General features: G+C 42.6%; 1 protein-coding gene across 1 annotated transcript in view; it reads right to left on the reverse strand.

Annotated features, from left to right (window-relative positions):
• Positions 1-15,121, reverse strand: part of DNHD1 (dynein heavy chain domain 1) — a 156,774-nt gene that overhangs the window by 10,233 nt on the left and 131,420 nt on the right. The window contains exons 33-40 of the mRNA XM_073612699.1: positions 12,610-13,041; positions 11,832-12,231; positions 10,433-10,531; positions 10,009-10,251; positions 9,758-9,936; positions 7,577-8,470; positions 1,164-1,299; positions 905-979 (exon numbers count right to left, since the gene is read on the reverse strand). Of these exons, the coding sequence (XP_073468800.1) occupies positions 905-979; positions 1,164-1,299; positions 7,577-8,470; positions 9,758-9,936; positions 10,009-10,251; positions 10,433-10,531; positions 11,832-12,231; positions 12,610-13,041 (2,458 nt within the window). The remainder of the gene's footprint in view (positions 1-904; positions 980-1,163; positions 1,300-7,576; positions 8,471-9,757; positions 9,937-10,008; positions 10,252-10,432; positions 10,532-11,831; positions 12,232-12,609; positions 13,042-15,121) is intronic.

Here is a 15,121-nt window from a genome sequence, read left to right on the forward strand (position 1 = left end):
ATGTGTCCAGTGGGGTTGAGGTCAGGTCTCTGTACAGGTCACTTGAGTTTCTCCACCCAAAACTGGTCACACCATGTCTTTATGGAGCTGGCTTTGTACACAGGGCACAGTCATGCTAAAGCAAGTCCTCCCCAAACTGTTACCACAAGGTTGGAGATGCACAATTGTCTAAAATGTCTTTGTATGCTTTAGTATTAATAGGACTCTTCACTGGAAACACTTAAACTCAATAATTTGGAAGGGGGGCCCCTTTAGGACCACTGGGAGGAAGTGACATTTGACGACGCTTCTGTCATCCAATGGTACAGAGTCAAGTAAGGACCATCATTCCCTCACTTGACTTCCAGCCTCTGAGGGAAAAAGACTGGATCATCTCTGCCATTACCAACGGCTCCGGTAAGCGGCGGAGACGATCGGAACATGGCGATGTGGGGGGGGGGGGGGGCACCTCTACCGTCGCCGATAAAAGTGATCTTGTGGTGAATCCACCGCAGAGACCACTTTTATCTGAAAGCAGACTGCCTGCGGTTTGTAAAAATATTGGGGTTATGGCAGCTATCTGCTGCCATAACAATGGTATTCTACGTCAAAGTACCGACGTATAATGACGGCGAGCAGTCCACAAGTTACCACATGTATTTAATTATTTATTTCCTTCTGTGAATTGAGTTTACCGCCTGTTCATGCAGTATTTACCAAGTGTTTTCAGCGTTTTGCGGTAAATACTGCAGAACAATATAGTGAATTGTCAGTTTCAGGATTGCATGCGTTATTTTGAGAAAATGTGTTTGGACACCTATACACCGCATGCGAGATGCTTTTGTGAATGACGCCTTATGTCACGTATGTTCCGTATACACAAATGGAAGACAATATATGGTAGAAAAAATTCTGGTAAATTTACCTAACACAGTGCCAAGCTTCTCCTCCTCTACAATGATACACATCCGAAACTCAGGATTTATCTGTGCCGGATCTTCTGAAAAAAGTAGAGAAGCATGGTATCAAATACAACATCATACAGCTCATTGTCTTTACCATACCTCCTACTAGTTCTCATCATGCTGCCAATGTCCTCCATGAAGGGAGTTGGATGGTATGAGGTGTGCCTTAGTTTTATTGGCTCTTTTCATTTCTTCTAATAAGAGACTGCAGTCACTTACCTTTGGCAGCCTCCAGCACACTGGCCAGCTTGGGGTGCCAATGCATCAGGACCCAGACACCCTCCTGCTGGCTTCTCACTAATGAGTTTGTGATCTCACTGTCGGGAAGGGATGAGCTGCACATCACTACTTTCACCTAAAAAAAATATATATATTTCAGAAGATTTAGGGATACGCGTGCATTCAATAAATAATCACATCCTATTTACTACTCCAATTTCATGTCTCAGAACACCCAATAAGAGGATAGTATGCGACCGGTCTAAACTATGTGGCATGTTCACCAATGCCAGGAGCCTGGCAGACAAGATGGGTGAGCTAAAGATACTGTTGTACGAGGAGGATTTGGATTTTGTGGGAATTTCAGAGACCTGGTTCAACAGCTCTCATGATTGGCTGGCAAACGTTCAAGGGTATACCCTTTATCGCAAGGATAGAGAGGTTAAAAAAGGGGGAGGGGTATGACTTTATATCAAGAATAATGTACAAGTGAATGTGAGAGATGACATCACTAAGGAAGCTAGGGAGGAGGTGGAATCCTTATGGGTAGACCTCCAAAGGGATGAAGCTAAGGGGAAAATAATACTGGGAGTATGCTATAGGCCCCCTAACCTAAGGGAGGAAGGGGAGACAGATCTCCTATCACAATTTGGATTAGCAGCAGGGATGGGAAGTGTTATCATAGTAGGGTATTTTAACTATCCAGACATAGACTGGGCGGAGGGAACCACGCATTCGTCTAAGGCTCGCCAGTTCCTAAATGTCTTGCAGGACAATTTTATGGGTCAGATGGTAGACGCACCAACTAGAAATAAAGTGTTTCTGATTACCAACAATACAGACCTGATCACGGATGTGGAAATATGGGGCAATTTAGGTAACAGCGATCACAGGTCAATTGGCTTGAGTATAAATCACACAAATAGGAAACATAAGGGGAATACAAAGACACTGAATTTCAAAAGAGCCAACTTCCCTAAACTACGATCCCTGCTAGAAGGCATAAATTAGGATAAAATATTAGGAACAAAGAATACGGAGGAAAGATGGGTTTGCTTTAAGAGCATATTAACTTAACAATATTAACTTAAGGGCATTAACCAGTGCATCCTATTGGGTAATACATTTAAACGAGCGAATAAAAGTCCTGGATGGCTTAACTCCAATGCAAAAATGCATATAAAAGCAAAGGAGAAGGCCTTCAAAAAATACAAGGTTGAGGGATCATCATCAGCATTCAGACTTTATAAAGAATGCAACAAGAAATGTAAGGGTGCAATAAGGACGGCTAAGATAGAACATGAAAGACACATAGTGGAGGAAAGCAAAACAAAACCCAAGAAATTCTTTAAGTATGTAAACAGTATAAAAGGGAGGACAGACCATATTGGCCCCATAAAGAATGAGGAAGGACATCTGGTTACAAAGGATAGGGAGATGGTGAAGGTATTGAAGTTATTCTTCTCCTGAGTCTTCACGAGGGAATCGGGGGGCTTCAGTAACCAAAACTGCAGTGTATATCCTCAGGACACAACACAGGAAGCACCTCCATGATTAACAGAGGACAGAATTAAAATTTGACTTGGGAAACTTAACATTAATAAATCACCGGGACCAGATGGCTTGCACCCGAGGGTACTTAGGGAACTCAGTCAAGTAATTGCCAGAACATTGTTCCTAATTTTTACTGACAGTCTACTGACTGGAATGGTACCGGCTGATTGGAGAAAAGCCAATGTAGCACCAATAATTAAAAAGGGCCCAAAATACATCCCTGGGAATTACAGACCAGTTAGCCTAACATCAATTTTATGTGAACTCTTGGAAGGGATGATAAGGGACTATACACAAGATTTTAGTAATGAGAACGGTATCATTAGCAGTAATCAGCATGGATTCATGAAGAATCGTTCTTGCCAAACCAATCTATTAACCTTCTATGAGGAGGTGAGTTGCCATCTAGATAAAGGAAGGCCCGTAGATGTGGTGTATCTGGATTTTGCAAAAGCATTTGACACAGTTCCCCATAAAAGTTTACTGTACAAAATAAGGTCCGTTGGCATGGACCATAGGGTGAGTACATGGATTGAAAACTGGCTACAAGGGCAAGTTCAGAGGGTGGGGATAAATGGGGAGTACTCAGAATGGTCAGGGGTGGGTAGTGGAGTCCCCCAGTGTTCTGTGCTGGGACCAATCCTATTTAATTTGTTCATAAATGACCTGGAGGATGGGATAAACAGTTCAATCTCTGTATTTGCGGACGATACTAAGCTAAGCAGGGCAATAACTTCTCCCCAGGATGTGGAAATCTTGCAAGAAGATCTGAACAAAGTAACGGGGTGGGCAACTACATGGCAAATGAGGTTCAATGTAGAAAAATGTAAAATAATGCATTTGGGTGGCAAAAATCTGAATGCAATCTATACACTGGGGGAGAACCTCTGGGGGGAATCTAGGATGGAAAAGATCCTGGGGGTCCTAGTAGATGATAGGCTTAGCAATGGCATGCAATGCCAAGCTGCTGCTAACAAAGCAAACAGAATATTGCCATGCATTAAAAAGGGGATTAATTCCAGAGATAAAAGAATAATTTTCCCGCTCTACAAGAGATGGAGCGAGTACAAACAAGGACAACAAAGCTAATAAAGGGTCTGGAGGATATAAGTTATGAGGAAAGGTTGCGAGCACTGAACTTATTCTCTCTGGAGAAGAGACGCTTGAGAGGGGATATGATTTCAATTTACAAATACCATACTGGTGACCCCACAATAGGGATAAAACTTTTTCGGAGAAGGGAGTTTAACAAGACTCGCGGCCACTCATTAAAATTAGAAAAAAAAGAGGTTTAACCTTAAACTACGTAGAGGGTTCTTTACTGTAAGAGTGGCAAGGATGTGGAATTAAATATATAAGAACCAGTGCGCAAAAACCAAATGTACACAGAGAGTTACCAAACTGATGGTAAAATACCAGATAGAGAGCTGCCAACATAGATAGGTAAACTCAATTCCCCAAGATAGATAATGGATAAAGATATGTGGCGCTACTCCATCAATCAGTGATAAATAAATAATCCAAAATCACAACTAGAATAAACTATGCTGTCGGATGAAGTACACACAATGGGCTCCACCTTGTATATAGTTATAGGCCTAGAGATGAATATCGCCGTACATAAGTAAATCAAAGAAAAAAATATGCAATAAACACAATAAATGGTGAATACCAGTAATCAAAATGCTTAGAATCAAATGTGTGGTTATAGTGCTCACATGAGTTGAATAAAAATAATAATATCAACCACCTCTCATCAGGTGGCAAAAATAAACCTGTGAATAAAGTGAACTGGCTTCCCAGGCTGAAAAACACACTAGAACTCCATAAACAAACAGTGTCCAATGTATCGCAGGCACCAGCTGAAGATCAAATCATTTCTAGTACTGATGCCAAAAATACGTAAATCTTCAGCGTGAGCTAAAAAGTGGATGTATTAGACCAACATGCAGTGCAAAGAATCCCTACGGTCAGCAAGAATTCCTATATGATCGACTATCTAAAAAATTTTTTCACAATAATACAATCATATCATAATAATCTAGTGCATAATAAGTGATAAAAACTGTAATACAATAAATCATAATTATAAATATTATAAATAATTTAAATTGATGAAAAATCAAAATATGATAGGACAGATAATCCCACAAACGAGACACTGTCCCAAACAGTGACAATAGTGCAATTAGTCCATACAAAAAGTGCAGTAGTGATTGGTGACTTCCACACAAAACAGTCTTTGAATATAGTGCAATTTGTGCAGTGACTGGTGCTTTTCTTCTATGCACGTTCTAGTGCATCTCCCAATTGTTTCCCCTAGCCTCTCACCTCCAGCAGCGGCCCCCAATGGGCCAAGTAGAGCGGGTAGATAATCTAGGAGAGGATGTGTTTCCTTCAGTGTTTCTTTAGTGTCAAATGAGTCCGTCTCTCTGCAACTCCTCCCGCAGTTCCCAGCACTCCCAGCAATCCCAGCAGTTTGTTTAAAAACAAAGGAGAGGTCTCATGGTGCAGTATTAAATACACGTTTATTGAAAAACATAGCAACTTACATTTAAAATAGCAGCAATCAGTGGATGTCAAAAAGCTTCCGGGTTCGGCCGTCCCCGAGAAGCGTCGGCACCTGACTCCTCCTACCCTGACGCGTTGCGTCACACCACGTGACTTTATCAAAGGGATCCCTTTGATAAAGTCACGTGGTGTGACGCAACGCGTCAGGGTAGGAGGAGTCAGGTGCCGACGCTTCTCGGGGACGGCCGAACCCGGAAGCTTTTTGACATCCACTGATTGCTGCTATTTTAAATGTAAGTTGCTATGTTTTTCAATAAACGTGTATTTAATACTGCACCATGAGACCTCTCCTTTGTTTTTAAACAAACTTTGATAAAGTCACGTGGTGTGACGCAACGCGTCAGGGTAGGAGGAGTCAGGTGCCGACGCTTCTCGGGGACGGCCGAACCCGGAAGCTTTTTGACATCCACTGATTGCTGCTATTTTAAATGTAAGTTGCTATGTTTTTCAATAAACGTGTATTTAATACTGCACCATGAGACCTCTCCTTTGTTTTTAAACAAACTGCTGGGATTGCTGGGAGTGCTGGGAACTGCGGGAGGAGTTGCAGAGAGACAGACTCATTTGACACTAAAGAAACACTGAAGGAAACACATCCTCTCCTAGATTATCTACCCGCTCTACTTGGCCCATTGGGGGCCGCTGCTGGAGGTGAGAGGCTAGGGGAAACAATTGGGAGATGCACTAGAACATGCATAGAAGAAAAGCACCAGTCACTGCACAAATTGCACTATATTCAAAGACTGTTTTGTGTGGAAGTCACCAATCACTACTGCACTTTTTGTATGGACTAATTGCACTATTGTCACTGTTTGGGACAGTGTCTCGTTTGTGGGATTATCTGTCCTATCATATTTTGATTTTTCATCAATTTAAATTATTTATAATATTTATAATTATGATTTATTGTATTACAGTTTTTATCACTTATTATGCACTAGATTATTATGATATGATTGTATTATTGTGAAAAAATTTTTTAGATAGTCGATCATATAGGAATTCTTGCTGACCGTAGGGATTCTTTGCACTGCATGTTGGTCTAATACATCCACTTTTTAGCTCACGCTGAAGATTTACGTATTTTTGGCATCAGTACTAGAAATGATTTGATCTTCAGCTGGTGCCTGCGATACATTGGACACTGTTTGTTTATGGAGTTCTAGTGTGTTTTTCAGCCTGGGAAGCCAGTTCACTTTATTCACAGGTTTATTTTTGCCACCTGATGAGAGGTGGTTGATATTATTATTTTTATTCAACTCATGTGAGCACTATAACCACACATTTGATTCTAAGCATTTTGATTACTGGTATTCACCATTTATTGTGTTTATTGCATATTTTTTTCTTTGATTTACTTATGTACGGCGATATTCATCTCTAGGCCTATAACTATATACAAGGTGGAGCCCATTGTGTGTACTTCATCCGACAGCATAGTTTATTCTAGTTGTGATTTTGGATTATTTATTTATCACTGATTGATGGAGTAGCGCCACATATCTTTATCCATTAAGGATGTGGAATTCCCTTCCACAAGCGGTGGTCTCATCGGGAGCATCGATAGTTTCAAGAAACTATTAGATAAGCACCTGAACGACCGCAACATACAGGGATATACAATGTAATACTGACATATAATCACACACATAGGTTGGACTTGATGGACTTGTGTCTTTTTTCAACCTCGCCTACTATGTAACTATGTTCAATTAATATTTTTTTATTTTTTTATTTTTGCGTTTAACAAATTGATCAGCAGGCTAAGTCCACCTTTTGCTCAAAAATAATAAACGCATGATAAAAGTGCATTTATTTGTTTTTGAATATGAGCTTACAAAACACTGCAACCGTAATCAGTCGATTGTGGGTTTATTGTGCATGCTCCCGTAGGTTCTTCCTCCAGCTCCATGTCTGTACTGAGGTACAAATTTTCAGTTACAGAGCTGACAGAAATGTCAATGGACTACAAGTGCAGTAATGACCGCAGTTGTGTTCCATTGATAACATATCCTTCTGCCACGGTGGCTGACGGGACTTGTTGTTTATTCATTCACAGATCTTAGTGAATAAATGACACGAGGGGTTGTGGCGATTAGGCACTATGTTACGTTATGCCCTAAATACGGGTGTAACACTCTAAAAAAGGTGGACTTTAACATTCTGTTTATTTCCAAATACAGTAATGATTCTACAGGCAATTCCAAATCATTGAATTTAGGAATTGTCAGTTCTGAATTTTTATTTAGTCCTGGAGACAGTGTGATATTAGTGTTCCTGGCCCTCACCTCCTTCCCATTGCTCCGAGCCTTGTGCAGGATAAAGTCTTGGGGATGGTACAGCAGTGGAGAACATCCAGGAATTGGGAATACAACTGGAGAACGTGCATCAGATATAGCAATGATATCTTCTTCTTGGCCTGCAGAATCTGGTCCCAGAATACAGGTGACAAGGTTGGTCAGAACCAGGCCCAGGCTCTCTGGCTTCACAATTCGCCATAAGATAGCCATCTGGAAGAGTGTGAGGTGGGAGAAGTTGGAGCAGGGAATGGGCCCAATCACTGTGGAGCAGAGTCTGAAGTATTCCTGCCACTGGCGGGTCTGTGTGCTCAATGAGGACCTGATACCCTGGAAACAAGGCATCCTTTCCAGTTGTTGGAGTTCCTCCCAGGCAATGGGACTCAGCCATTGGGGTCTCTGGATGTAGGATGAGGACACCTCTGGGGCCGTCTTACTCGCAAGTCCCAAGAAAGAGAACCACTCTAAATCGGGTGGCTGTCCTACCGCCAGCAACACTCTGAATATTTTTTTGTGCTCTTCTGTAAGAGCAGGGAGCACATGAGAGAGGATCCCAGTGGTCAGTATTTTCTCTATGGTACTCCCCTCCTCCACCTTATTGCGCAGAGCCCAGGCAGCCCAGCACAAAACAGACCTGGCGGAGAAGTGGTACTGCGGACATAGCCGTGATATCTCCTGCAGACGGGAGTACAGATTGCAGCACTGTTCTGCTGCAGACGTGTGCTGGGCAATATTATCTGCTACCCGATGCTGAAGCACCTCAATGTCATTAAGGGACTCCACTAGTGAGCTCTGGCGCTCCTCACATGCGGTCACTTGGTGCAGAAAGTCTGTTCTCTGAAGAAGCGGCGCAGAGTCGGAGGTGACGTAATCCAGAAAAGTGTCCTGTTAGCAGAAAGAGAGACATCACAGATGAAAGTGGCTTTATTTAATGTATGTCCTGGAATTACCCAAATTTACCCCTAAATATCCATTTCCTCCTTTTCAGATCATTTCTCAGCATTATATTTTCTTTATCTTGTTCTGTTAGTTAGATAAAGATTTTTTTTTGTTATGATATGATCACCAGTAGAAATGAGCTTGCTTTGGTTTGGAAACAGGTGCAGGTCCGAACCCAGATGCCAGCTGTCATTCCTTTTCTGACGTGTTGCTTGCAAGCTGTGGATTCCCTCAGCTGACATTACCAAGGGGTGGGGATGCTCCTGACATCATTGACCTAGTATATCCATAAGCATCCCTGTCCCTTCACAACATCAGCTGCGGGACAGAGAACCCTCCACTTGCAGCACGTTGGACTGGGAATGAGAGCTGGCTTCCAGGTTCAGACCTAAACCCAGTTCTGAACATTTACAAACACATCCTGAATGCTCCCCTTCCCAGCCATTGACCAGAGCCACTACCTGATACTATATGCCCACTGTAGAGCTATGAGAGGGTGCACTTTCAGTTCTGGTGATAGATATCCACAGGAAAAACAGAGAGCAGACCCCCCCCCCCCATGTAGTTCTCTTTGTGAACCCCAGACAGGCAACCTTCTTCCTACAGTAGTTGATCAGTGTGATGTCTGTGAAGGTTCACATTTATCCAGGTCATGGTGTATCTAGTAGTAGTTGGTCACATTCAACTGGACTTGTTCTGTAAGGTTGGAGATGTTTTGTAACTTATCCAAGCTGCTTCCCCAGTTCTAATGAGTCAGCAGCATACCTTAGTATTAATAGCCACACAGGTAGCACCAACACTTTAATCCAATCACCATGGAATGTGTTATGGCAAATGTTCATTGCTCAAGAACAGGATGGGAGGCATGAGAGTTTTAAAACCACCTTGTTCTAGTTACATTATTCCATCCTTCCCATGTCTTCCTGGCATAAATCAATTAACTAGAACTACTCCAACCTTCCATCCTGTTCTTGGACAATTACCATCTACCTATCTATCTAACATTCATTGGTGATTGGATTTAAGTGCCTGTGTTACCCGTGTAGATATAAATGTTGGGATATGTTCCTGACACTCATTAGAGCTGAGGATGTGGCTTGGATAGGCTAGGAAATGTCTTCAAAATTACAGAACAAGTTAGCAGAGATTTAACCCTTTGTTACCATCTACCCTGACACTGCTGTCCATCCTCCTCCTGGTCATATGGTATGTAAGGTTTGCGTCACGTTTCACCTTGGCTTGCTGCATGCTCCCAGTCAGTTTTAAATAGTTTGTGTAGAGACTCCTCCTCTCCTCTTGCAGGCGCAGATCTTTAAGCAACAGAATCTGGTGGATAAGCTCTTCCTTCAGTCCGGCAGAACCAAGACTCAGATCCATCACCGTTACCTCTTTTATGAAGGCTGGACCAGCTTCTGTAAAGGATGGTAAAAGTGAGGTAACATAATCATCATGGTATCATCTTTAGTCTTCGTAGTGGTACTCACCTTCCACAAACTCCCGCAGAGGGAGAGAAGTGCTCAGAAAAACTTGGAAAGGCAGTGGTGCTTCATCCTCTGGGGTGGACACGGCTCCTCTGGGGCGGGGACAGCTTAGGAGCTTGGGGGAGGGTGGAGTTATGAGTGATGCTTCTCTAGAATTTGGAGAGTTTCTGATCCGATGGAATAATTGTTGTACGCTATTCACACAGGACAAATTTTTCTCCATGTTGGCTATGAGAAGTGGCACACCTTTCATCAAAAAAAAAAAAAGAGGATAAACGCAAAGATTTTTTACTTGGCGTCACACAATGTGATCAACAAATTATCTACCCGGTGTCAAAAAACACAGATTACATTTCTGATGTTATACACATTATATACTCAGCATCACATACACAGAAGATGGAACCAGATCTGTGGGTTGTCTCACCTCCTCTCACTAAGACATCCAGTTTCTGAGATAGTCCCGGTTCAGAGGCATCAATGACCTGCAGATTTTGGTTCTGCCCTGCCTGGGTTTCAGGTGAACCTGCACAGACAAGGAGGAGGTTAAATAGAAGGTTCCCTCTGGAAAAAAAAATGTAAAGTTAGCAGCTACAAATTCTGTAGCTGCTGACTTTTTTTTTTTTTTATAATTGTAGTTTTTATTGAAAATTTTTCAAAACAAAAATAAAGGGACATTACAGAGTATACAGATGTCTGAATTAAAACCAAAGATATAAAGATGCAAAAAAATAGAAAATGTCCATGTATACAGAGCACAGAGGTGTTCTGTAAACCATAACAGAAAATAAGAGCAACTCGTATTAAGTAGCAACGGACATAATCGAGGTCAAATATGAGGATAGGAGGGGCTTGTATGGTATACAATGGGAATTAGAAGACTCAAACATAGTACTGATCTGTGTGTAGAGTATAGGTCATATAAAATTAGGCTATGTTGTGTTAACTGGTAAGGATGTTCCATACTCCGATTTATCCCAAGGTTCCCATATTTTATTAAACTGGAGAATGTTATCATGGACAGAGGCTGTAAAATATTCCATCCTCCGAATCTCAGCTAGTAGCTGCTGACTTTTAATAAAAGGACACTTACCTGTCCAGGGATCCAGCCCCGTTCTCAGCCGGGCTAGTTCTTCACTAGCCTTCGGGTTCCTGGCGCTGGCATCATAACCGTGGGCAGCTGGCTGCGCTGCTTGTGGCTTCACAGCTGGCTGCCCACTGCACATGTGCAAGCTGCGCTGCACTCTGTGAATGCCCCCTCAGTCTTCTGGGATCTGTGACATGTCCCAGAAGACTGCGAGAAGGGAGGGGGAGAACTTCCACTTGGATTGCATAGGCCCTAGGTGATCCGAGCAGAGGTTGTAGATGGTACCTGTCAAAACCTGGTACCCATACGTACCCCCCCCCCCCCAAAAAAAAAAAAAAAAAGACATGCCAGGGGAAGAGGATTGAAAGTGAAACTTCCCCTTTTTAAAGAAAATGTGTTATTAGCACAGTACTTACTGTATGCTCCTATTTCTGAACCCTGCTTGAAAATATTAAATTGTCAACTGTCATTCTGATCCGTTGGTTTCACTTCTTAGTCACACAAAAAAAACACAAAAAAAAATATGCAGGTCTGGAGTCTTAATAACGATTTTTTTTTTTTCAAAAAAGGGTCAGGAATTGCAGCATGTGCATGGTAGCCAATCAGCTTCTAACTTCAGCTTGTTAATTATTCTTTGACAATACAACCTGGAAGCTGATTGGTTTCTATGGAGAGCTGCACCAGATTTTGCACAAGTTTTAGTAATTTCCCCCCAGGGTTTTCTGAAGCTTGCTCTCACCTGTCTCGTCTGTTCCCAGTAGAGCAGACAGCCACCTCTCAGCCATGTAATCTGGGTCTATGACCAGCATCAGGGTATCTGCATAACGGCTGCCGGCTCGGAGCAGTGTGGCACGGATCTGTGTCTCTAGAGTGACCGGCAATCTCCTTCTAAACCATCCTATCCTCTCTGTTGGAACGCTTAGCACCTCTAGGAGGAGGGACCCTTCATTGTGCCCGGAGCGGTCCAGAGTGTCCCTAACATCATCTGGATCCAGAGGAACTTCCACCCCATTGCACAGCCTCTGCCACTTCTCCAATAATGCCGTACAGCGAGGCCATGGGAGACTGCCAAGGTAGGAAATAGAGGCAGCAACAAGAAGAGACTGAGCTGGAACCAACGGAAGACAGTTCTGTAAAGTCTGAGGATGGAATGAGAGAAGATCAGTGAGACACAGAGAATCCACATCCTCACCTAAATATTTTACACATGACTATCAACTGCTGACCCAGGAAAAATCTGTTCCTGACCTCTGAAAGGATTTATAGGGGTTATACGTAACCCTCCCTTGCTCTATCCAAAATTGAAAAAAGTTTTCCCTATAGTTCTATCTTAAGTCTTCCAATACACCAAGAAGGCAAGTTTTAGGGATCATGTATGTTAAGAAGAACTAAAGTTTGTTTTTATCTTTGGATTATCACTGAGAGAATTTTCTATTAGCAGGCTGCTTTACTTTATATGACCCCCCTGAGTGTGAGGATACTGCCCCAGGTAATCAGGTCCAGCAGGCATCACTTACCTCCAGAGCAGATCTCCATGCAGATTCGTGAGCTCTTGCCCTATCTTCATACTTCTCTGCCAGTCTGTGCTTCTCCTGACACAGCGTCACCTGTCTGCGGAGGTCTTCTTCTTCCCTTCTGCTGTTCTTCAGCTGGAGGGATAGCTGCTCTAACTGGACCCTCAGACGCTCCTGTTGCAGTCTCCGCTCTGCTATCCTTTCAGCCACCTCCGAGTCCTGTGCCTCTGCTCGGGACAGAAGGCTTCTACTCTTCTCCAGCTTCCGGAGCACGCTGCAGTATTGGTGGAGACCACGCAACCAATCACAGAGAGACGCAGCCGCTGCACTGGCCGGCCTGACACAGGAAGCGCTAAATTCAGACCCTCTGACTGCACGAGACAGAGCGGAGAACACAGCGTCTGACATCCCACGGCCATCATAGAACTGCAGATCCTGCAAATACAACAACTGACACTGAGAGATCGATTCATGATATACTCATCCAACCTGGAAGATGCAGAGCCCCAGGATGAGACATTTGTAGAGTCTCTAACCTGGACACCTTCAGAGTACCCTGTATATACCCAAGACACATCCATAGTACTGTCTATATACCCAGACACATCCATAGTACTGTCTATAATATACCCAGACACATCCATAGTACTGTCTATATACCCAGATACATCCATAGTACTGTCTATATACCCAGACACATCCATAGTACTGTCTATAATATACCCAGACACATCCATAGTACTGTCTATATACCCAGACACATCCATAGTACTGTCTATATACCCAGACACATCCATAGTACTGTCCATATACCCAGACACATCCATAGTACTGTCTATATACCCAGACACATCCATAGTACTGTCTATATACCCAGACACATCCATAGTACTGTCCATATACCCAGACACATCCATAGTACTGTCTATATACCCAGACACATCCATAGTTCTGTCTATATACCCAGACACATCCATAGTACTGTCTATAATATACCCAGACACATCCAGAGTACTGTCTATATACCCAGACACATTCATAGTACTGTCTATATACCCAGACACATCCATAGTACTGTCTATATACCCAGACACATCCATAGTACTGTCTATATACCCAGACACATCCATAGTACTGTCTATAATATACCCAGACACATCCAGAGTACTGTCTATATACCCAGACACATCCATAGTACTGTCTATATACCCAGACACATTCAGAGTACTGTCTATATACCCAGACACATCCAGAGTACTGTCTATATACCCAGACACATCCATAGTACTGTCTATATACCCATACACATCCATAGTACTGTCTATATACCCAGACACATCCATAGTACTGTCTATATACCCAGACACATCCAGAGTACTGTCTATATACCCAGACACATCCAGAGTACTGTCTATATACACAGTCACATCCAGAGTAAACTGTATATACTCAGTCACCTCCAGAGTTCTGTATATACCCAGTCACCTCCAGAGTACTCTGTATATACACAGTCACATCCAGAGTACACTGTATATACCCAGTCACCTCCAGAGTACTCCAGAGTACTCTGTATATACACAGTCACCTCCAGAGTACTCTGTATATACCCAGTCACCTCCAGAGTACTCTGTATATACCCAGTCACCTCCAGAGTTCTGTATATACCCAGTCACCTCCAGAGTACTCTGTATATACCCAGTCACATCCAGAGTACACTGTATATACCCAGTCACATCCAGAGTACACTGTATATACCCAGTCACCTGCAGAGTACTCTGTATATACCCAGTCACATCCAGAGTACTCTGTATATACCCAGTCACATCCAGAGTACTCTGTATATACCCATACACATCCATAGTACTGTCTATAATATACCCAGACACATCCATAGTACTGTCTATATACCCAGACACATCCATAATACTGTCTATATACCCAGACACATCCATAGTACTGTCTATATACCCAGACACATCCATAGTACTGTCTATATACCCAGACACATCCATAGTACTGTCTATATACCCAGACACATCCAGAGTACTGTCTATATACCCATACACATCCATAGTACTGTCTATAATATACCCAGACACATCCATAGTACTGTCTATATACCCAGACACATCCATAATACTGTCTATATACCCAGACACATCCATAGTACTGTCTATATACCCAGACACATCCATAGTACTGTCTATATACCCAGACACATCCATAGTACTGTCTATATACCCAGACACATCCAGAGTACTGTCTATATACCCAGACACATCCATAGTACTGTCTATATACCCAGACACATCCATAGTACTGTCTATAATATACCCAGACACATTCAGAGTACTGTCTATATACCCAGACACATCCATAGTACTGTCTATAATATACCCAGACACATTCAGAGTACTGTCTATATACCCAGACACATCCATAGTACTGTCTATATACCCAGACACATCCAGAGTACTGTCTATATACCCAGACACATCCATAGTACTGTCTATAA

The sequence above is a fragment of the Aquarana catesbeiana genome, linkage group LG02, assembly GCF_042186555.1.
Source record: "Aquarana catesbeiana isolate 2022-GZ linkage group LG02, ASM4218655v1, whole genome shotgun sequence".
NCBI lineage: Eukaryota > Metazoa > Chordata > Amphibia > Anura > Ranidae > Aquarana > Aquarana catesbeiana.